At 39.6% G+C, this 23,959-nt stretch overlaps 1 protein-coding gene and 1 long non-coding RNA gene across 3 annotated transcripts; one reads left to right on the top strand and one right to left on the bottom strand.

The window, feature by feature from the left end:
• Window positions 1–4,994: 4,994 nt before the first annotated feature.
• Window positions 4,995–21,854, bottom strand: BLOC1S6 (biogenesis of lysosomal organelles complex 1 subunit 6). Of its 2 annotated transcripts, none has more exons than XM_025998647.2 (5): window positions 21,041–21,854; window positions 16,834–16,975; window positions 10,329–10,416; window positions 8,149–8,235; window positions 4,995–7,727 (listed from the first exon to the last, which is right to left on the bottom strand). In XM_025998647.2, exons 1-5 carry the CDS (start codon window positions 21,120–21,122, stop codon window positions 7,608–7,610), a joined length of 519 nt encoding a protein of 172 aa, XP_025854432.1. In that variant the 5' UTR covers window positions 21,123–21,854; the 3' UTR covers window positions 4,995–7,607. The 2 variants fall into 2 exon arrangements, with proteins under 2 accessions (XP_025854432.1, XP_025854433.1); XM_025998648.2 differs by lacking the exon at window positions 21,041–21,854 and adding an exon at window positions 20,880–21,002.
• LOC140595624 (uncharacterized) lies at window positions 21,326–22,721 on the top strand. Its single transcript, XR_011997371.1, has 2 exons — window positions 21,326–21,430; window positions 21,686–22,721. It is a non-coding gene; the product is annotated as an uncharacterized lncRNA (long non-coding RNA).
• The last annotated feature ends 1,238 nt before the right edge of the window (window positions 22,722–23,959 follow it).

Genomic DNA, 23,959 nt, shown 5'->3' with positions numbered 1-23,959 from the left:
AACAGTCTTGCAGGAAAATCAAGAGTACTGTGTAGCCATTCCATCCACTTCTCTCCTAATGCAGAAACTCAGGCCTCTTCCACTTCTTTTTCTTTTTTTTAAGATTTTATTTATTTATTCTTGAGAGACACAAAGAGAGGCAGAGACACAGACAGAGGGAGAAGCAGGCTTTTCGCAGGGAGCCTGATGTGGGACTCGATCCTGAAACCAAGATCACGCCCTGAGCCAAAGGCAGACGCTCAACCGCTGAGCCACCCAGGCATCCCAGGCCTCCTCCACTTCTATTCCTCCAATATTATCAGAATGGATTAAGAGAATTAGTAGATGAAATGTATATCCATGTAACTCCCTATCACTACCATAGTTTTATCAAAAGAGTTAAAGGAGCAGGGCGCCTGAACAGTTCAGTCAGGCATCTGCTTGGGCTCAGGTCATGATCCTGGGGTTCTGGGATTGAGCCTCGAATCGAGCTCTGCACTCAGCGTGGAGTTTGCTGGACATTGTCTCTCTCTTTCTCTGCTTCTCCCCCTACTCACACTCACACATGCTCACTCTCTCTCTCTCTCTCTCTCTCAAATCAATAAATAAATCTTGGAGCACCCAGGTGGCTCAGTCAGTTAAGCGATGCCTTTGGCTCAGGTCATGATGTCACGGGTCCTGGGATCAAGCCTCACATCAGCCTCTCTGCTCAGCAGGAAGTCTGCTTCTCCCTCTGCCTCTCCCCCTCCTCCCCACTCCCCAAATCCTGCTTATGCTCTCTCAAATAAGTAAAATCTTTAAAAATAAATAAATCTTAAAAAAAAATCCAGCCAGAGATGAGAATACTCTAAGAAACTGAATGAAACAATAGGAAAAAAACAATAAGCAATGAGAACAGATGTGTGGCTAACAGCAGGACTGCACCTAGGTGCCGATCACCGCCCTCTTCCTTGAATTCCTGGGTGAGTAGGCATGGAGATACATATACTCCTAAGTAGCATCCTTATTATTAAATTAGGCAATGCATTATTAAAACACTTTGAAAAACACAACATGCTGGAGGAACCTGAAAGATGATGACAATTTAGGTGCTTCTAGTTGCAATAAATAGAGATTTCTTAAGGTCACTTCATAAACGGGAAAGGTAGGAAGGAGTTGGGAGAGAGGTACTGTAAAATACCTGTGGAAAACAGTAAACCTAGTTCAGCAATCAAATCCCACAGGAATCTAAGAAAAGAGTCTTCTACAAGAAAAATTGCTCAGGATCCCGCAGCATTTTGAGGGTCCTGATGACTTTGTCCCCCACCTTTTTTTTTTTAGAAGATTTATTTATTTATTCATGAGAGACACAGACTGAGAGAGAGGCAGAGACACAGGCAGAGAAGCAGGCTCCATGCAAAGAGCCCAATGCAGGACTCGATCCCAGATCCCAGGATCACGACCTAAGCTGAAGGCAAGCACCCAACCGCTGAGCCACCCAGGCGTCCCGACTTTGTCCCCTTTTAAAAGTGAAAGTTCACTTAACTCCTCACTTAACACTCAGCTATTCTGTCTCCTTCTGGGTCTTCTTATTTTTCCTTCAATTACTAAAGGGCTGATTCTCTCTGAGTGAGTGTTTTAATACATATTCCTAAGAGGGTAATCAACTAAACCAATGAGAATCTGTAGTTCCCATTTAGGCAGGCTTTTTCCTGCCAGGCTAATTTTTCACCAACTGGCCTAAAGGTTGGCTGCCGTTCGGTACCTACCCCAGATTCTATCAGCTAAGGCCCAATGTGGAGGTTCAGGGGAGTAAAAACACAGAACTTGCCCACAGCAAGATCTCTGGCCTGAAATGTTTTTCTTAGAACAGGATGCTGAGTGTGGTGGATGATAGATTACATGATTGGAAATGAAGGGGGGAAAAAGAAAAAAAAAAAAAAAAAGGAAATGAAGGGGGGAAAAAAAAAAAAAGCCCTCAAGCCCAACATCAAACTAAAAGACTCAGGGTCCCTGGCTGGCTCAGTTGGTACAGCACATGACTCTTGATCTTGGGGTCATGAATTTAAGCCCCATGTCAGGGGGATGGACTGCACTTAAAATAGTAACTTTTTAAAAATCTTTTAAAAACTCAAAGACTCAAAAAGCTCGAAAAGTGTAGTTGTATACTTCATCAGATATTTCACACAGATTATTTTCAAACACCTCACTGTTTAAACAGAAGTTCAGACCATAGAGAAAATCATGGCTTACTTAAAACTATAGTTGAAAACACACAAACTGAGAACACTAGAATTTGTGGAGCTAGGGGAGGAAAGAGTACCACAAGATGGCAGCATTATCCCATCTGTGCTTTATCAGGCTATAAATCTAAGAATATGTTCATCTGCTGAACCTGCTCTAAAACTGCCCACCTCCTTCCTTGAAGCTATTTTTAAGAGACTGAAACAGCCCATAGTTGACAGAGGAAGTACATATCTAAACAGTACATTCTTATCTCTTCTCTAAGCTCACTTGATTCCCAAGATCTGGCTATCATGTTTTTAGTCTAACTGAGTTAATGAAAGTGTGACTTCGGTTATCTAAGGATTATAGGCTCCTGAGGCATATTTCAATTGCAGAATATTTTCCTTCCATTGTAATATTCCTTATTTGACATTTATGTGATCCAGTTTTTTATTATAGCTATTTTTAATAACTGTATATCTCTCTCATACTAGATTCAATTCAAGCTCTTCACTGACGTTAATTTTCTGTGGCAACTTGGCTGGACTCATAGCATCTAGATATTTGGTCAAATGTCAGTCAAGGGGACACCTAGGTGGCTCAGTGGTTGAGCATCTGCCTTCAGCTCAGGGTGTGATCCTGGGTTCAGGGATGGAGTCTCGCATTGGGCTCCCTATGAGGAGTCTTGCTTCTCCCTCTGCCTATGTCTCTGTCTCTCTCTCTCTCTGCATCTCTCATGAATAAATAAATAAAATCTTAAAAAGAAAAAAGTCAAGATGTTGATGTGAAGGTATTTTTTTAGACTTTAAAAGTACTCTCCACAATATGAGTGACCTTAATCAGCTGAAGGCCTCGAGAGAAAAACAGTAAGGTCCCCTGAGGAAGAGGTAATTCCCTCTAGATTGCCTTTGAACTCAAGCTGCAACATCAGCTCTTCCGTGAGTCTCTGGCCTGCCAGCCTGCCCTACAGATTTTGGAATTACCAGCCCCTAAAAGTGAGCCAATTCCTTAAAATAATCTGAAATCTTTCTCCTCTCTCTCTCTCAACACAGACCACAGACACGCGCACACACACACACACACACACATACGCTACTGGTTCTGTTTCTCTGGAGAACCCGGACTAAAACACCAACTATAAACCAGGCCCTACTGCACCATGGAATAAAAAGAAGACTACGAAGTATCCTTGATCTTGAGAGACATGTGAAGACGTAACTAATGCTGTAAATGCCAAGGCAAATGTATTATTAAGAACTATAGAAAACAAGAAAAAAGAAATTCTTTAGGGAGTGGGATGGAAAACCATAAATGACATTTGAGCTGCAAAGAATGAACAGGTGTCTCAACAGGCAGATATTAGAAGATGCAGGGTGCTAGGCAGTAGAAACCCAGTGAGCCAAAATCAACATGTAAAAGGGGGCAAAATAAGCAGCACCAGCCTTGTGTGAATTTGTGACTTCAAGATACTATAACATCCAACATTTCCTGAGCTCTATTTTGTTTTTATATGGATATCATAAAACCTTAAATTTATAAAGCCAGAAACATTTATCTCAACCTTATAGTTTAGGAAACTGAGGTACACAAGGATCAAGCAAGTCCAGAGCCCTAAAACAATTAGGAGTATAAACCACAGCAGTCTTCACTCTCTCAATGGCTTTGAAATAAACCTAGTCTCACCCAAATGCTAAGCTGAAGACTGGATGGCCTCTGGCCTCACACATGCAAGTGGAGCTAACACAGTATGAATATGCAAGAGAACAAATCTTAAGTATCTGATAAATCTCTATAAACAGTCTTTGAACAAATACACAATATAGGAACTATCTGGGTGCCTTACTGGCTCAGTTGGTAGAGCATGCAACTCTTCTTTTTTTTAAGATTTTATTTATTTATTTGAGCATGAGCAGGGGAAGGGGCAGAGAGACAAGCAGATTCCCTGGCTAAACAAGGAGCCTGAAGTCAGCCTTGATCCCCGGTCTCTGACATCATGACCTAAGCCAAAGCCAGATGCTTAACCAGCTAAGCTACCCAGATGCCCTGAGCATGCAACTCTTCATCTCTGGGTCTTTGAGTGAGCTCGAGCCCCGATGAGTTTACTTATTAAAAAAAAATAAAAAATAAAAAAATAAAATAAAATAAAATAAAATAAAATAAAATAATCTTCATCCAAAAGAAAATCTAAAAACTATGTAATTTTAAAAAATATATGCACAGTGAAGTATCAAGGTTTAATGATTAAATATCATTGCCTTGAAGGAAATTTTATATGTATATGAAAGAATCTAATGAAATCAATAGACCCAATCTTGGGAAACACATATATACAAAATTCTGAGAGGTTTATGAATGTTCATGTCCCCTCCAAAGGCTATCCACAGAAGTCCATGGACACTCAGGTTAAAAAACTGAAAAACCTGACCTAAGGTATTCTACTAGTTGGAAATTTCCATTATTTACCAGTGATTCATGCAGGGATCCTTATGAAGCACCTTTTACCAAATCACTAAAAGTTATAATTATTCAAAAAATAACAAATAAGTAAAAGCTGTAGTTATTATTTCTATTCTCAAATAATAAGTAACTTTATGAAGTTGGGTGATTTCAACCAGAATCTATTCACAACACTATCATCTTTCTGAAAAGGATTTCATGAGTAGACCAGTCATTTTGTGATACAATCTGCAGAGAACATTAAGAGGAAGATTACAGGAGAGGAAAACAAAGGAGTGAAATGTTTGAAATAATATGAAAAAGGGAAGTATACAGTGTTATGTACAAAATAGAGCTTGATAAACAACCTGGGATAATTCAGAGACCATTTTTTTTATTAAATATGTAAAAAGTAGTCCACACTGTACAAGCTCAAAATCAGACAAATGTACAAGAGTATATAATTGGCATATTTAGGAACTGTATCAACCCAAAAACACTGCAGATACAATCCATATTACATTCAATGTCTGCATATTTACATAATACCTACTGCAAAATAAATACAAAATTAACTGTCATCATTTTAGATGTACATGTGATATAGGTCAAAACAAAGGCAATTTTTTTCAAACAAAAAACTAAAGGTAACTTTTCAAAGTATCAATTCATTATATTGTGCAAAAATACTGCAAGACTAATATAAGAGTTCCATTTAAGTTCAGTCAGTAAGATATGTTTCTACACTACTGAAATACAGCTAAAATTTTACACTGTAATTACCAATAGTACTTCTGACTTACAACTGACCTAAAAATAGTGGTTGCTAATACATATTCTTGACATTTTAAAAAAATCTTCAAAACTTAAATACAATTCTAAAAGCATATGTGCCTTGCCACTCCTTCAATAAACATGATTTATTTTAATACAGATCACAAAAGTTCAACTAATTAACCAGAATTCTGTATCTATTTCCTACCTGCTATCTATTTCAATCTTAAATCTGACTTTATATCAAAAGTAGTGGTTCAGAATTCATTTCATAACATTAATCCCAAGGATTACTGAGTAGTTTTTAAACTATTTCATTCCTTACAAATATAGACAGTATAGATGGGTAGTTCCTGGCATTAGAATTATGTGGGTAGCTCTTTAAAATCTGCATGGGCCTCACCTCAGAACTAAAGAGAAACAATCTTCCAGAATGACTGTTTTGTTCTGGGGTTTGTTTTTTTTTTTAAGTTTCCAGGTACTAATGGTACACAGCCTGGCGTGGGAACCTCTGACCTACACCACTAGACCAGTGGGTCTCAACTTTTAAAGTACATTAGAATCACTTAGGGAAACTTAAAAAGAGAGACAAAACAAACAGATTTGCTTCAGTTAGATTGAGAGTGGTGTCCAGAAACCAAATTTTTTTTTTTTTTTCAGAAACCGTATTTTAAATAGTCCTTGCAGCTGGCCCATAAACCACTCAAAGAAATAATGCACAGCCTTTATAAATGAGTACATTCGGTGATTGAGGTGACATTGCCCTGCAAGTGCTAATGAACCCTGCCCTAGGCAAGTTTTAGCTATTGTTTGAGGACAAATGTAGCCTTTTAAATATATTTATATTCTTAAATATCAGGTAAAGTCAAGTAAATTGAGAGATGTAATTCACTCATTAAAGGGACCTGCTTTCCAACAAACTAAATCTTTAAACAGATCAGTCTTAAGCAGTCAGCTTAAATCTAATGCCCTCTCTATGGTTAATTAGCCTGATACAAGATCAGAGGTAGTAATTCCAGCTTACCAAAAATGTAATGTAGAGTATAAAAGATACACATTCTAAGCCTACACCCTTATTTATAGGCTCTGTACAGTCTCTATGTAATAGACACTGGAGACCACTTGGATATTAAATAATACTAAAACAATGAATAATATACTCTCAATCTTAAAAAATAAAATTTCATGTAATATTTGCCTCACATAAGTTTCTAGTGAAAATACTGAGGGAAAAATGTAGAAAATACTAAAAGTATCATGCTGCCTCTTTTCTGAAGAAGCTATTTGCTAATTTTCCACCATTCTTATCGTGGTCTATAAAATGAGTAGTTGGTATAGATATCATTCTACTTCACAAATTTTTTTAAAAGCACAGAAAAAGTAACCACATGGAAGGCCACACAGCAGAGGATAGATAGAACTAGTGATTAGACCTCCCATTTGTAAAGTTGAACTCATATCAATTTTTCAACTGTATCTCAGTAAGTATTATAAATACTGAAGCACATCTGAGTGTGTGACAGTTCTATCACCCCTGCCAAACACTAAGGGTAAGGATCATCTACTTTGAGCCCAGAGAACACAGGAGAACAAAAGAGCAACCACATCAGGAAACAGAGCAGACAATCAGCAAGATCTATCTGGAATACTGCCCATATGCCCAATGTCTAAGATGCTATTATTTGCTATGTACACATGTCTCCATCATGTCCTTCACAAAGGCTTATACCACCTCTTTTCCAATGGCATATGTGAATAAACAGCATTTCTTCTTAACAAAGCAATGAAAAGGCAATTACCAAAAACTAGCACTGTGTTGCCAGAAAGGCAAGTCCTTTCATAAATAAGAAATTGAATCTTTTAAATCCATACTTATCAAGACGTCAAAAAATTCATCCTAGTCTTTAATCACTTAAGAGTCTAGACCATTTTCCAGTTTATAAATCATTCAAGGACAAGATAATGAATTTGAAAACTATGCAGAAGTTGGAAAATTACATAAAAATATTCAACCGAGTGGCATTATGTCTCCTACCTGGGGGACAAACTTCTTGAATGCAGAAACAAAGATACAGAGACGCAGTCCTGGGGAAAGCACTGCAAAATGTGAGACAGTGACATAAGGCACTACCTTCCCTCCGTCTCCACTGACGCCACCCTGGACACTGGCACATGGGACAGGGAAGGGAGAGCACACAGACACGCTCAGTTTCTCACGTCCTCTTAGCTAGTTTGGCAGTCAACTGCTTTTCTCTTTCAAATTCCTTCTCGCGTTGCTGCTCCCTTTCCAACTCTTCTTTCTGCCTCTTCTGCTGTAGTTTAAGTGCTCTTTTCTGTGTCAAAAAAATTTTAAACGAAGAGAACAATCAAGGCTTATCAGTTATGGCCTCATCTCAAAGTAGCAGTGATCGGATTTGAGGTAATCCACAAGCGTTAATAAATTTTGCATTTAAGGGGCACCTGGGTGGCTTAGTGGTTGAGTGTCTGCCTTTGGCTCAGGTCATAATCCTGGGATCCTAGGATCAAGTCCCACATCAGGCTCCCCAGGGGAGCCTACTTCTCCCTCTACCTATGTCTCCGCCTCTCTCCGTGGTCTCTCATTTAAATTTAAAAATTAAAAAAAAGTAAAAATAAGAAAACAGTGAGTCATGAATTATGTTATTGAATATAAATATCTAAGTCAGAAAATGAACTGAAAAAAAAAACAATTAAACCTCTACTTCTATAAAGAATGTGAAAGAACTTTCCACTCACTTTTAACTTTGATGTCTTTTCATGAAGCATCAGCATCTCTTTTCTTATATTCACCAACTTGGCATGATAGTGTTTGGCTTCAGTGAACTAAACACGGAAAAGGAAAAGTCAGGTTAAAATAGTCTGAAATTTAAAAAAATAAAATAAAAGCAAAAAAACGACTGAAGTAGTAAAATGGATGAGTAATAAATTACAGTTCATTCTGCCTCAATTGGTCACATCTTTTAAAGCCTTAATTATCTTCACATTTCAGTTGCAAAATTCAAATTTCATTTAAACCATCAGGCATTTGAAAACACTTGATTCAGTTCAAATGAGAAAAAAAAAGGTACTAAACCTAAAAGTAGACATTTATATTGTGTACAAGGTAACATTTTGCTTTAAAAACATGCACTATAGGGGATCCCTGGGTGGCGCAGCGGTTTGGCGCCTGCCTTTGGCCCAGGGCGCGATCCTGGAGACCCGGGATCGAATCCCACATCGGGCTCCCGGTGCATGGAGCCTGCTTCTCCCTCCGCCTGTGTCTCTGCCTCCCTCTCTCTCTCTCTCTCTGTGACTATCATAAAATAAATAAATAAATAAAACCTTTTAAAAAAAAATAAAAAAATAAAAAAAATAAAAACATGCACTATAAAAAAAAAAAAATGCACTATAATCCTAAAATTTTATTAAGACTATCCAGTAATGCTATCAGTTTCATTTAAGAAAAAGTAGAACACTATCTTTACAAGGGAGACCCTGAGTCAGAGTACACAGGACAATTTAAATGAAGTGTCTAGGAGGAAAAACCAAGCTGTGGTCAGAGAATCCTGAGAGGGCTGTGGACAAATCTAGTCATGTTCCTTGGGCTTCTCAAGTGAGACCAAGCAGAACTATCTCTGTAAGGACACTTTTCTTCCCAAGTCATAGTATGTATAGACATTCCATCTCAGCCAGAGATGGGAACAAAGGGAAAAAAGCACCTCATTCTCAGGAGTCAAGGTTAACAGAAAGAGAAGACCAAGTAACAAGAATGAGAGAAGCATCAGTAAAGAAATTAAAAACCTACATGTATCTACAAGTTTAGTCTTAATCTGATGAGCTCTAGAGCTTACAGACTCTCTTTTCTCTCCCTTTCTCTCTCTCTCTCCTATTCTCTCTCCCCCCAACCCCCAATCTCTAAGCCTTAACAGTTTCAGTTCCTGAATGATAAACCACTCTTGGGCTGAGAGAGGAAAATATAGGAAGACTTGGTTTCTGCCCCTGCAGACTGAAGCAACACTAATACATCTGCTTGGTTCCTTCATCTATCATCATTCACTCAGCAAATGTTTGTCAGTGGGGAAGACAAAAGTAGGTCAGCGTAGCCTTGTCCATCCCCTTCACAAGTTAGAAAACCATTAAGTGAAAGACTTTATATTTACTACTTGAGGCTTCTCCCTAATGCTAGAGAAGATGAACTCTTTTTGACCATTATAAAGGGAAAACTTTACTGAGTCATATTTGTCCAAAAAAAAAAGTCCATTTTTTGACGTATATATGAAAACCCACAAATTCATGCAAACCAGGTTACTGCTTAATGTTGAGGTGAAAAAAAGGTAGCCACAAGTTCCTTATTTTTGTTAATTCCCTGCTTCTTAAAATTGAGTATCAGTTCCTCTCATCAAAAAGCTATAAAGCTTCTGATGAAATTCACTACTGTCACATAGACTGAAAGATAGAAAGGGTCTGTAAAGGACCCCCAAAGGGTCCATTTCAGGGTTAATTTGTCATGGCATTATTAATCAGCCATACAATTAAAGAAAATGCTCATTTTTTAAAAAGCCATATAATTGATTAGGAGAGATGCACCTTCCTTAAGTGGAAACACAGTACTCCAAAAGTTCCTTACTTTCAGTTCTCTTTTAGAAGTCTTTAATTATGAGCAAATCTATTCCAGACTTTCACAAATAAGTTCCATTTTCTATTACAAGTTCAACATTTGAAAAGTAACAATTCAAGACTATGGAAGTTCTAGTAAAGTAAATTCAAAGTTTCCTATTAAAAGACAAATTCTAAACTTTAAAAATTAGAAAAATAAATAAATTTTAAAAATTAGAGGAAAGATCCTAAACATATCTAAGTACAAAGTTGCACAGGAATATACCTAGCTATTTCTAAGCCAAGATCTCATTACACTATGTCAACTAAATCATACTTACCAAAGCATTAATATCCAACATAGAATGACATTCTTTAAATTTTGAAATCTCTTGTTCCAGTGTGTCTAGTAATACAACTTGGTTCTGTCTGAAACAAAAGCGCATAGCCAAAATAAACTGTATATACTGTAAGTGCTGGAATCACATTTCATCTTGGTTAATATCAAAGATAAAAGTTAAATTGAAAATGTATTGACTCTCCAAGGCTTAATCTTTTTCAACATAACATTCCAGGGGTGTGTGAACAGCTCAGTTGGTTAAGTGTCCAACTCTTGATCTCAGCTCGGGTCCTGACCTCAGGGTCGAGTTCAAGCCCTGTACTGGGCTCCATGCTGGGCATGGAAACTATTTTAAAAATAATAATAATAATGATAAGGACACCTGGGTGGCTCAGCAGTTGAGCGTCTGCCTTTGGTTTGGCGCATGATCCCCAGGCTCTGGGATTGAGTCCTGCATCAGGCTCCCTGCAGGGAGCCTGCTTCTGCCTGTGCCTATGTCTCTGCCTCACATGAGTAAATAAATAAATCTTAAAAAAAAAAAATAATGATAATAACATTCCAAAGTCACATTCTGATAACTGTCTTTTTATTATCACCTAAATGAGCAATTATTTTATAACTGAATCTAACATAATTGAAATCACCAAATCATTTAAAATCATTTTATTATTTGTTATTTCTAGCAACTCTCTTTATTATCCAAGAAGGTTTTTTTTACTATCTTGCCCCAAAACATGATTTTATGTATATTAAAATTGCAACACTACCATTAAGGGAATGGGGAACAATGACTTTTTAGATTAGAGTTGGGGAAAATGCAGTATTAAGGGATACTAAATCAGAAAAGGTAAAAATGAAGATGAAAAAAACAGGACTAGGGATGCACCTGGGTGGCTCAGTAGGTTGGGCATCTACTTTTGGCTTGGGTCATGATCCCAGAGTCCTGGGACCCAGCCCTGAATTGGGCTTCCTGCTCAGTGGGAAGTCTGCTTCTCTCTCTCCCTCTGCCTGCTGCTATCCCTGGTAATGCTCTCTATCTCTGTCAGATAAATAAGATCTTAAAAAAAAGAAAAGAAAAACAGAACTAGGAATCACAAGATTCCTCACCAATAACCAATTGTGTAATCTTGGAAATTTAGTTTATTTCTCTGGGCCTAAATTTCTTTATTTATAAAGTGAGAAGGTCAGACCAGGTAACTTCTAAGGGTCTTCATTAAAATTCTGATTCAAGGGCAGCCCGGGTGGCTCAGCGGTTTAGCACTGCCTCTGGCCCAGGGCATGATCCTGGAGACCCGGGATTGAGTCCCACGTCGGGCTCCCTGTATGGAGCCTGCTTCTCCCTGCCCGTGTCTCTGCCTCTCTCTCTCTGTGTGTGTGTGTGTGTGTGTGTGTCTCATGAATAAATAAATAACATCTTTTTTAAAATAAAATTGTGATTCAAAACCTTCTATTGAGAAAAAGAAGCCAACTGCCCTGATATTCCTCTCCAGATCAACCAGCACTAGGATCACAAGAAGTAACATTGAGGGGCCACTGAATTATACATTTTAAAGAATACTATAGGCAAAGCAAAATATGACATGGTTTGCTTGCAAAACTATGCTAAACAGGGATGCCTACCCAGGTGGCTCAGTGGTTGAGTGGCTGCCTTCCACTCAAGTCCTGATCCCGGGCTCCCTGCAGGGAGCCTGCTTCTCCTTCTGCCTATGTCTCTGCTTCTCTCTCTGTGTCTCTCATGAGTAAATAAGTAAAGTCTTAAAAAAAATAAAAAAATAAAAAACTATGTTAAACAGAGAAGAATGATGAAAAAAGAAATAGCAACAAAGAGAATGAAGAGCAGTAACAACATCTCCACCATCCAACAGTGAGTTTGAAATACTGAAATACCCCCTAGCTCACAAGTTTGTCCTTTCAGCTCTGAGGCCACAAAATGTGAAATACACAATGAATAAGAAGAGAACCCAGCAAGTCAATGATCCAACATAAGCAAGACAGCAATGACAGACTATATTACAACTAGAAAACAGTAAAGAAAAATCAATGAAACCAAAAAGCTCGTTCTTCAAAAGATCAATAAAATTGATAAACCTCTGGACAGACTTACAAAGAAAAAAAAAGACAAGACATAAATTACTAATATAACCTATAGAAGAGAAATCATCTCTGATTCCATGGACATTAAAAGGATCAAAACAGAATACTTTCATCAATTCTGTCCACAAAATTGATAATTTAGATGGAAATGACCAATTCCTTGAAAGACACAAACTTCCAAAACTCACACAAGGACACACAGATAATCTATGTAGGCCTATATTTGTTATAGGTAGTCAATCAATAAGTAATAACCTTCCAGAAATGAAAATACCAGGAACAGATAGCTTTACTTGCAATTTCTACTGAACATATAAGAAATGAATTATAACAATTCTCCACAATACCTTCCAGAAAACAGAAGCAGAGGGAGCACCTCCTAACTCATTCTACGAGGCTAACATTACCCTAAAACCAAAACCAGGTAGAGATATTACAAGAAAGGAAAACTATAGACCAGCCTCTTTGATGAATACAAACGTAAAAAATCCTCCACAAAATATTAACAAAATGAATCCAAACAATATATAAAAATAATTATACACCACAGTCAAGTGAGATTTATTCCAAGTATGCAAAGCTGGTTCAATATTTGAAAATCAATTAGTGTAATCCGGGACATCAACTGACTAAAGAAGAAAAATCCTATTGTACGATGCAGAAAAGGCATTTGATAAAGTCTAACAATTATGATTAAAAACTCAAACCAGGATGCCTAGGTGGTTCAGTGGTTTGGAGCCTGCCTTTGGCCCAGGACGTGATCCTGGAGTCCTGGGATCAAGTCCCGCCTCGGGTTCCCTGCATGGAGCCTGCTTCTCCCTCTGCCTGTGTCTCTGCCTCGCTCTCTGTGTGTCTCTCATGAATAAATAAAATCTTTAAAAAAAAAACAAAAAAAAAAAAAACCTCAACAAACCAGAGAAAAGAACTTCCTCAACTTGATAAAGAACTTGATTAAAAAAAAAAAAAGCCTCTAGCTAACATCATACTTATGAGGAACTAGATGCTTTCCCTTTACAACATAAGGAAAGATCGTCTATTCTCACTATTCCTACTCAACAATGTACTGGAAGTCCAGCTAATGTAATGAGACAAGAAAATAAAAGAAAATGTATACAGATTGGAAAGGAAGAAATAAAATTCTCTTTGTTCACAGATGACATGTCTGCCTCTGTGGAAAATCCCAAAGAATCAACAAAGTATATGAGTATAGAAAGGTTTCAACTTACCAGATTAATGTATAAAAGTGAGCTGTGAATAACTAGAAAAATTACACCTTTTATAATAAACTCCCCTCATATAAATACTTCATTATAAATCTAACAAAATATATATAGAAGTTATATGCAAAAACTATAAAATTCTCATGGAAGAAATAAAAAAAAGATCTAAGCAATAGATATTCCAAGTACAGGGAATAAAAAACTCAATTTGTTAAGATATCAATTTTCCCAACTTGATCTAAGTTCTATGTAATGTCAATTTAGATTCCACCAAGCTATTTTGTAAGTATCAACAAACTGATTCTAAAATTCATGCAGGGGACGCCTGGGTGGCTCAGTGGTTGAGCGTGTCTGCCTTCAGCTCTGGGGATCAAGTCCCAAGTCCCGCATCAGGCTCCCTGTGGGATGCCTGCTTATCCCTCAGCCTATGTCTCTGCTTCTCTCTGTGTCTCATGAATAAGTAAATAAAACCCTTTAAAAAAAAATTAAATTTAATTTAATTTAATTTAAAAATTCACATAGAAAGTCACAGAATAGCCAACACACGATGAAGAACAAAACTGGAAGACCTACACCACCCAATTTCACAATTTACTATAAAACTACAGAAGTCGAAACAGCATGATATTAGTGAAAGAACACTTGATCAATGGAACAGTATTGATCAGTATTGAAAGAACACTGATCAATGGAACAGTATCAATGGAAAGCTCTTAAATAGACCCACACAAATACAGACAACTGTTCTTTGACAACAGAGCAAAGGCTGGGGCACCTGGATGGCTCAGTCCGTTAAGCATCATCTGTCTTGGGCTCAGGTCATGATCCCAAGATCCCGGGATCAAGCCCCACCTCAGGCTCCCTGCTCAGCGCAGACCCTCTCCCTCGGCCTGTCACTCCCCCTGCCTGTGCTCTCTGGCTCTCTCTGTCAAATAAATAAATAAAATCTTAAAAAAAGAGAGAGAGCAAAGGCAACCCAGTGAAGACAGGATAGTCTTTTCAACAAAGGTGAAGGAACTGAATAGTGATATGCAAAAGAAATTAATCTAAACACATATCTTACAATCTCATAAAAACTCAACAGACCATAGATCTAAATAAAAAACACAAACTAAAAAATCTAGAAGGAAACACAGGAGCAAATCTAGGTGACCTTGATTTAGAGATGAATTTTTACATGAATATCAAAGCACGATCCATGAAAAGAAAAATCTGGTAAGTCAGACTTGTAAAATTAAAAACTTGGGACACCTGGGTGGCTCAGCAGTTGAGCATCTGCCTTTGGCTCAGGGCGCGATCCCGGAGTCCCAGGATCGAGTTCTGCATCGGGTTCTCTGCCTGGAGCCTGCTTCTCCCTCTGCCTGTGTCTCTGCCTCTGTGTCTCTCATGAATAAATAAATCTTTTTTTTTTTAAAGATTTTATTTATTTATTCATGAGAGACACGGGGCCGGGGGGGGGGGGGGGGGAGGTCACAGGCAGAGGGAGAGGGAGAAGCAGGCTCCATGCAGGGAGCCTGATGTGGGACTCGATCCCAGGTCTCTAGGATCACACCCTGGACTGAAGGCGGCGCTAAACTGCTGAGCCACCTGGGCTGCCCATAAATAAATCTTTTTTAAAAATTAAATTAAAAACTTCTGCTCTGTAAAAGATACTACTAAGAGAACAAAAAGACAAACCACACACTTGAAGAAAATACTTGCAAGACATATGAAGGACTTGTATCAAAAGTATACGAGGAACACTTAAAACTCAACAGTAAGAAAATAACCTGATTTAAAAATAGGCAAAAGATCTAAATAGACTTACTGTATAATCATAAATTTGTCTGATCTTTGTTCCAGGTTCCTGGAATGTCTATTTTAAGACCCTTGTAATTTCCCAAATGATAGGAGTATCTTCATTATTCACGAACTCCTCTTAGAGCATGCCAGCGTTTATGCTAATAAGGTGATGGGGGCTGTTCATGCCAGAAAATCAGTCACATGGTTACAATAGGGTTGGGGCTTCCAGCCAAGTGTTATCAGTCCATGTGATACCATGACTGGTACCAGCCCTCTCTCCAGAGAAGTTGGGGAGGGTGTAGGAGAGTGAGTTCAATTACATGGCCAACGATTCAATCAATTATGCTTACAGAGTGAAGCCCCAATAAATACTCAACTCTACTCATCCAACCTCCCCTACAAAATCTTTATGACTTTTTGCCATAAGAATTTACTAGCTTTAAAATACAAGGCATACCACACACTAGGGATAAAGAAAATCTCATGGGAATTAGCAGAAAACCAAAAGTGTTGCCAATTCCCTAACTCAAGGAGTGTACCACACAGAATAGAAGAAGGTAGTACCACTTTCATACTCATTTATCACCTTTCAAATTCAAGGATTATAACAGTACTTACTAATATGTACAAAATGGATATAGTGTTTTATTCTCCTCTCCTTTTGCCCTAATACAGGCTTGTAAGGTAAATTTTCAAAGGGCAGCTCATAGCCAGTTCATAGCTAACCACTAGGAAAAGAAATGATAGGCCAGCTAGGGCAACCACATGAGATCCTACCCAAGAGAAAGTAAAAGGTCAGTCTGCTTTTCTGGGTGGGAGTTGGTAAAGTTAGTAAATATTTTTGCATACTCATCCTACTTCATGAAATCCTGTTTTTCTCTTGGTGTATCCTTCAATCCTTTGTTTAAGTAGACTTATCTAATAGAAATAAAATGGGTCCTCTCAAAAATATACTTAAAGATTTTTGGCAACTCATGTGAACCAGTGCTGAAAACAAATGTGACTCTTATGGGGGCAATTTTGCAACACTACTCAGAAACCGGTGTATACCCATCCTGCAACACTCCCAGTAAGCAGTATTTTCATAAAACACTCTAGGAGTAGTATTCATTACACTTTTTACATTTAAAGTGTTATTCTTTTAAGTGATCTCTACACCCAATGGGGGGGCTTGAACTCAGGACCCCAAGATCAAGGGTCACAGGCAGATTGAGCCAGCTCAGTGCCTCTCACTTTCTACATTCAAATTACATTAAGTACTCCTTCACTCCCATGTGCTAACACTAAAGACAGAAATATTCAACTGTATTAAATGTCACAAAATGTTATATCTGAATATAGTACATACACGTGTAATTTATGACTATGCCAAAGGGGAAATGAGTGCATCTATGGTTTTAGCTAGCTCACGTGAGTTCCTGAAGAGCTTGTTTTGATCTCTGCAGATCTGGCAAGTAGTGAGAAAGCAATCCTTCTGCCAGCTGCTCCACAGCTTTGTCTTCTACAGTCAAGTCCTCTAGTAATCCTTCATCTGGTGAAGTGTCACTTAAACCTGTCCCCAAGAAAAAAATCAAATGTAGGAGTTGTTTAAATGGACATGGGAGTAAAAGAGTACTGGGGAGGGAAGGGGCTGGCAGTGGGGTTCAGAGCACACACACAGGATACTACAGGCATCCTTCCTCTGCTTTTTTTAGCTTACCTTCTGAGTGTACTCTAAAAAACAGGATATAAGCACTCAAAAAATGTTTTTAAGCCATTATATAAGGCAGTGTCTGGATTAAACGAACATTAACATATGTAAAACATATTCTATATGGTTACATATTTTTCAGGGCAGAGGATTTACAGTTTTCAATGGATTATTAAGTGTCTGAGGCCTAAAAGTAGAGTCACTGAAAAAAAGCAATAAATTCTTCTTTTCAGAAGTATGCAGAAATTTTATATACATATAAATGCAATAACTAAAAAATTTTTTTAAATGAATGTAAATAAAAATGTGGGTTAACATTTACTTTGCATATAGCTTAATATCTTATTTACATGTGAAAGGAATGTCATTTTACCATTTGTTAGGAGAAAGATTTTCAAAGGATTTCTCTTGCGACTCAGCACCTGAATTTACCCTAGAAAATAGTGTATTGCATGTAAATCTCAACACAATGCCAGGAACTATGCCTCATACTTCTCCTTCAAAAATAACAGTATAAGCACTGTGTCAGACATTCAAAAACATCTAAAATGAATACTCATCAATCACTACTACTACCAAGAAAAGTACAAAAGAATTTCTAAACAGGGTTCGATGAATGGACAGGGATGCCTGGGTGGCACAGCTAGTTGGGCATTTGGCTCAGGCAGTGATCTCAGTGTCTTGAGATCAAGCCTTGCACTGAGCTCCAGTCAGAGCCCAATGGGCTGCTCCTCCCCAACATGTGCACATGCTCTCCCTCTCAAATAAATAAATAAATTAATAAATAAATAAATAAATAAATATTTAAATACACATGCACATACATATATAATAGGAAAAAGTGGAGTATTATGGATATTGCGACTGATGTATACCATGAGATGAGAAGTGAATAAAGTATATCTGAAAATTAATGCCATTGCTTAAGGCTTGGTTACAGTAACAGTGCAAAACAGCAACTCTCTTTAAGGAAATAAAGAAAACAAGTATTACAGATAAACAATAGAAACACCCAAATAAGGATATGTCAACTTTAAGGAATAACAACTAATACACTTCCCTCACATTAGATAGACATTTTAACTCACAGACTTCGCCCTATTCTTCCCCAATCTTTTGGTTAATTATGGAAGAGTCTACCTTGCTCACACTTCTAAATACATTAAGTTACTAAGTTCAAGGCACTTCACTGTGGGAGATTAAACAAAAAGAAAAGGATCCTTACCCTACTTATAAAAGAAACATTAGATACACACCTGTATTAGCACTAGTACTAGTGCACTAGTTTCCAAGGTTATAAGAATAAATGAAGCAACTGCCCTTCTCTGAAAGGGCTCGATACAGAAGAATTATAACATATGAGAAGTGCCATTAGCAAACCAGAAACTGTTACAGGATTTCAGAGAAGAGAAAGATCATGTTCACCAGGGAAGTCTGAGAACAACTTCTAAAGGCAGTGTGGGAACTGGAGCTTAAGCTTGCAGAATGGATAGAATTTTACTCACTGTAAAAACTTAAAACTCAACAAGACAGAGGTATAAGCTGAAAAGTAAAAATACTCTTTCTTGGAGAGCTAGGCTGGCTCAGTCAGAAGAGCATACACAACTCTTGATCTCAGAGTTATGAGCTCAAGCCCCACACTGGGTGTAGATTACTTAAAAATAAAATCTTAAAAACTCTTTCTCATTCCCTTATTCCAGTCACTCTGCAGTTTCTTATGTGGCCTTCAAAAAAATTGTCTTTGCATACCCATGCATAAGTTTTAATCATAAAGGAAACATTACACATATTGTTCCTTTCTTAAATATAAATATTAAATATCTTCCATATGCACATAAACACATCTACTACATTATTTTGAATAGAAAAGAATTCTACCATATTGGGGCACCTGGGTGGCTCAGTTGGTTGGGCATCTATCTGCCTTCAGCTCAGGTCATGATCCCAGGGTCCTGCTCAGCCGGGAGTCTGCTTCTCCCTCTGCGCCTATCCCGACTAGTACACGCATGCTCTTTCTCTCTCTCTCTCTCATCAAAAAATAAATAAATAAAATTCTACCATACTTTGCTTACCAGTTCTCTGTTACGGACTGAATATTTGTGTGTTGTGTGTCCCCTCTCCCCACTTCCCCCTAACAAAATTCTCTTGTTAAAGTCCCAACCTCCAAGGTAATGGTATTTGGAGGTAATTAGGTTTAGATGAGGTCATGAAGGTGGGGATCCATGATGGGATTAAGATAAAGAGAAACCGGAACTTTCTCCCTCCACCATGTGAGGACACAGTATGAAGACAGCTGTCTGCAACATCAGAAGAGGGCTCTTACCAGAACCTAATAGACCAGCACATAGATCCTGGACTTTGTAGAGCTCTAGAACTTCTGGAAATAAATGTCTGTTGTTTAAGCCACCCAATCTCTAGTATTTTGTTGTAGCAGCCCATGTAGACTAAGATATCTAAGGATGGGTATTTTCACTTTTTACTATTTCAAACAATGTTGTCCTGAGTTGCCTCTTCATATATCATGTCAATGTTCTGGTAGGATTACTCTTAGAATAACGGGACAAAGGGTTTATGCGTTTCTTTTTTTTTTTTTTTTTTTTTTGGTTTAGGCGTTTCTTAAACAGACATTGCAAAATTGCCTTCCTAAAATATAGCACCAATTTATACTTTCACCATCAATCTTTGAAGCCTCCTATTTCCAAATGAGTAAGAATTCTAAAGAAGTGGAGGGAATACTATACGGTTAAAAAAAAAAAAGGCTACATAAGGAAAGGTGGGAATATGGGATTGCTCTGGAAAAAGAAGATAGTTTGTGGTGTGTAGAAATAGGACATATGCAATGTGAGCTTATAGGACCGGCCCTTGGGGATCCCTGAGTATCAAGCTAAGGGGTTTGACCCTTTAGTTAATAAGTAGTAAGGAGCTATTTTAAGGTTTCCAAGCAAGAAAATGACTGAAGCTTTATCTTGGGGCAGTGATATGACAACAGTGGGCCAGGTGCAGTGAAAGAGTAAGAGGCTGGAGGTGGACAGACATACAACTGTCCCTGTAAGAGTGAAACTACAGAAAGGAGATGGAAACTGAGGAGTAGAACCACCTAGACCAGAGGTAGGCGGCAAGTGAGAGGGCAGTCAAGAGCAACGCCAGAGTTCCAACGGACAGTGACCCGGCACCATTAACAGAATCAGGCTCCTACAAGCCGAATGCAAGGTTTGCGCAAAACCACCACGGCCCAGTATCCAGCAGGCAGGGGAGGCGGCAAACCGCACAGAAATACAAGGAAGTCGTATTTATGGGAGCAGCTTATGAAAGTGTAAAGAGGAGGCGATCACGGAGGAAAAGCATGACCAAGAAAGCTGAAAACACTATTTCCAAGTAGATCCTGTATTCCTAGAACCGGAGATAAAAGCCTTGCCTTTCTCATCCGAGGTTCCTCATCTGGAAAGAATGTTTTGACTATTTTCTCGACTTTCCCAAGGACGGTACGTGAACGGTGGATGGCGTGGGTTATGAGGGCCTGAGCCGCTCCTGGAAGTCAGGCTGCGAGAGCTGCGGGAGGGCGGTTACCGAGCAAGACAGCATCCCCGAGTGAGGCGTCAATAATACTTGGGTACAGCAGTTCACTGAATGACAGACCGACCCTCCGCCTGACAAATTCATGCTCAACCATTCACGCATAACAAGTAGCCAAAAGCGCCGGAGTCACACCCAAGCGCAGGACGACCCCACCGCCCGCCGCCCCGCAAACGCCGCTTCCCGTCCAGACCTCGCTTCCCACTCATTCAGCGCGGCACCGGGGCGGCGCGACTCCCCACTTCCGCCCGGGGCCGGAGCCTCGGGGACACGCCGCTCTCCGCAGCGGAGCAGCCCGGGAGACCCACCCACTCGGGTCCCGCCGCCCGCCCCGCCCCGCCCCACAGCACGTACCCGGCGTCGGCTCCCCGGGCCCCAGGCCCTGGGGTGGCCCTGCCAGGGCCCCGTCCGGGGACGTCGGCCCAGGAAAACTCATGTCCTTCCCGCTGGGCACAGGGAAGGGGCAGTTTGTGCAGACGGTCAGCGGCAAGTAGGAGGGCACTGAACGCGTCCGGCGCCCAGCCGGACCCGAGCGGCAGTCGCACCCGGAAATGACGAAAGCGGAAGACGGTGTGACGCCCCGCCCCCGGCCGTCCCCTTTTCTTGCCTCCGCCTCCGCACGACCGCCCGCTGCGCTGCTGGGACTCCGCGCCGACGTCGTCGAAGTCGGGTGTAGGGCGCGGCGTCGGTAGAGTCCGTGGTCCCGGCGGTCGGGGAGCGGGGTGGAGAAGATGGCGCTCCCTGGTGGGTCGCCAGGGAGGGGAGAGCTTTAGTGTCGAAGGTGATCGTGCCGTCGGGCTTTGTTCGCCGAAGCCCGGCACCGCTTTTCAGGTTCTTGTCCGTGTTCCGGAAACACCTTGACAACCGGGAGTGCGTGCTTTCCCCGCGGCTCGAGCCGTTTTAAAAAAAAAAACAAAAAAAATGGGTCTCTAGCGCTTTGAGCTTCGGACTGGCTAATTGGGAATTTGCCAAAATTCCGGTCTTCCCTACTTGTTTTAGGTGAATGATTTTAAGGCCTGGATTGCAGTATCTACTGGGCAGATTCAGCCAAATTACCGGAAACTGCGCGTGCAGACTTCCTGTGGGATGACGTCACGGTTTTAATGAAAAACTTAGAGATGAGCAGAAGCAGCCCCAGACCAAATAGGAAGATCAGCTATGCGCTCCTGCCCTGGATCCTCTCACCTTGAGTGTAATAATGGCTTTCTGACGTTGCACCCCAGAATCGCCCTCTCCCCGTTTTAGGGGGGCAACGAAACCGTTTTTTCTTTTTTTTCTTTTTTTCTTTTTTTTTTTTGCCAAAACCGTTTTCAAAGAAATGTAGATTTATGTCGAGCCTCAGAAACCTGCACCTGCTGCCCATTGCTCTTACTAGTGCATGCACACCCTGTTGGCCACCTTTCCTTGCTTACTATCACGGGCTTAGTCCCCAGAGCCTATGAATATGTTAAATTTCACCCACAAAGGCTAAGTTAAGGTTGCTAATTATTTGACTCTAAAAACAGATTATTCTGGATTGTTAAATGGGCCAAATGCAATCACATGGGCCTTCCAAACAAAGGGGGGTGCACAGGGAGATGTGACTTGGAAGAATGATTGGAAGGCTTTGAGGGACGCCTGGGTGGCTCAATGGTTGATTGAGCATCTGCCTTGGCTCAGGGCATAATCCCGGGGTCCCAAGATCGAGTCCCACATCCCGCTACCGGCATGAAGCCTGCTTCTCCCTCTGCCTATGTCTCTGCTTCTCTCTGTGTCTCTCATGAATAAATAAAATCTTTAAAAAGGGGAGGGGGGTGGCTCTGAACATAGAGGAAGAGAACCATGGGCCAGATTTGTGGTAACTTCTAGAAGCTGGAAAAGACAAGGAAGTGGATTTGCCTCTAGAATGGAACTCGACCCTGCTGACACCTTAATTTTATTCCTAGTGAGACCTATGTTAGACTTCTGACCTACAGTACTATAAGAAAATATATTTGTGTTTTAAATTTGTGGTAATTTCTTACCGTGGCAATAAAGTAGTGCACTACCCTTCAAATATCCTTTGTTCCTTCCCAACAAACTACTAAAATCATGCCCTTTGATGTCTGCAGTGTTCCTGCTCATGCTTCAGCCTGGAATATTCTATTTTTGTCAAAGTCCTACTCATCTTTCAAGGCTTGGCCTAAATAATACCTTTAAAATGATTCACAATCCCACCTCCCCATTCAACTTTCAGAAATTATAGTAATAATCTTTGTTCAACTACAAAGCATCTGGCTATTTAGCACTTAAACCATTCTTCTATTAGTTATTTCCTTTGACTTCCTTTATTAGATTTTAAACTCCAAACAGAAGCTCTTATTCACAGAGAACCATACTGAGTTTTCAATAAATATTTATTGAATGAATGAACTATTGGTTCTCCAGAGCCAAATTCCAAATACCTATAATCTTCAAAGTCTGAATCATTTAAGATTGCAATAAGCTTGCCTGGTAACCCTGATTATTAGTATTATCCCAACTACATATTAAGGTCCTTTAGAAAAGACCTGTGTCCCTCCTTTTTATCTCTTAGCATAGTATTAAGCATACTACTTGGATTTTAAGACTGGTTATTTGAATTTAATAGGATGAAGTTAAGATGTCACACCCTGCCTGTTTTTATCATCTTCTACTTCGCTTTCAAGAAAGATTCATGTTAAAAATTTTAATGAATGTTCTTTTTCAACATTTTACTTTGATGTGACAAAAAAAATGCATCAGCTAAATAGACGAGGACTTTCTGCCAGACCCATCTTGCTTTTTTTTTTTTTTTTCTCCTTTTCCTTTTTTCCCCTACAGACTTTAACTCATTGTATCAAGTGCTTGTTGAAGATCCACAGTCTTCACCCTCCATTATGCAGGTACTGTGCACCTAAGATTGCATATGATAGCTCAAAACATAAGGTTGGAATTTGATGCCAAAGAAGTAAACACAGTTCATTGAGTCATCTATGTCTTTCAAAATACCCTTCATTTACCCATGGTAGGAGCCATTCTCTCTCTCTTTCTCTTTCTCTCTCTCTCTCTCTCTCTCCCTCTCCCTCTCCCTCTCTCCCTCTCTCTCCAATCCCTCTTTTTTGGTTCCCAAGTTTTATTCAAGAAATCATACAAAATATTGCAAATAAGTGAGTTTTAATCCTCATCTTCCTTCTCCAGTTAATCTGGACATAATGTGGGCAGCCCAGGTGGCTCAGCGGTTTAGTGCCACCGTCAGCCAAGGGTATGATCCTGGAGACCCAGGATCAGGTTCCA

The sequence above is a fragment of the Vulpes vulpes genome, chromosome 15 (assembly GCF_048418805.1).
Source record: "Vulpes vulpes isolate BD-2025 chromosome 15, VulVul3, whole genome shotgun sequence".
In the NCBI taxonomy this organism is placed as follows: Eukaryota; Metazoa; Chordata; class Mammalia; order Carnivora; family Canidae; genus Vulpes; species Vulpes vulpes.
The sequence above is the reverse complement of the archived record's forward strand: the minus strand, read 5'-3'. Positions and strand labels throughout refer to the sequence as shown.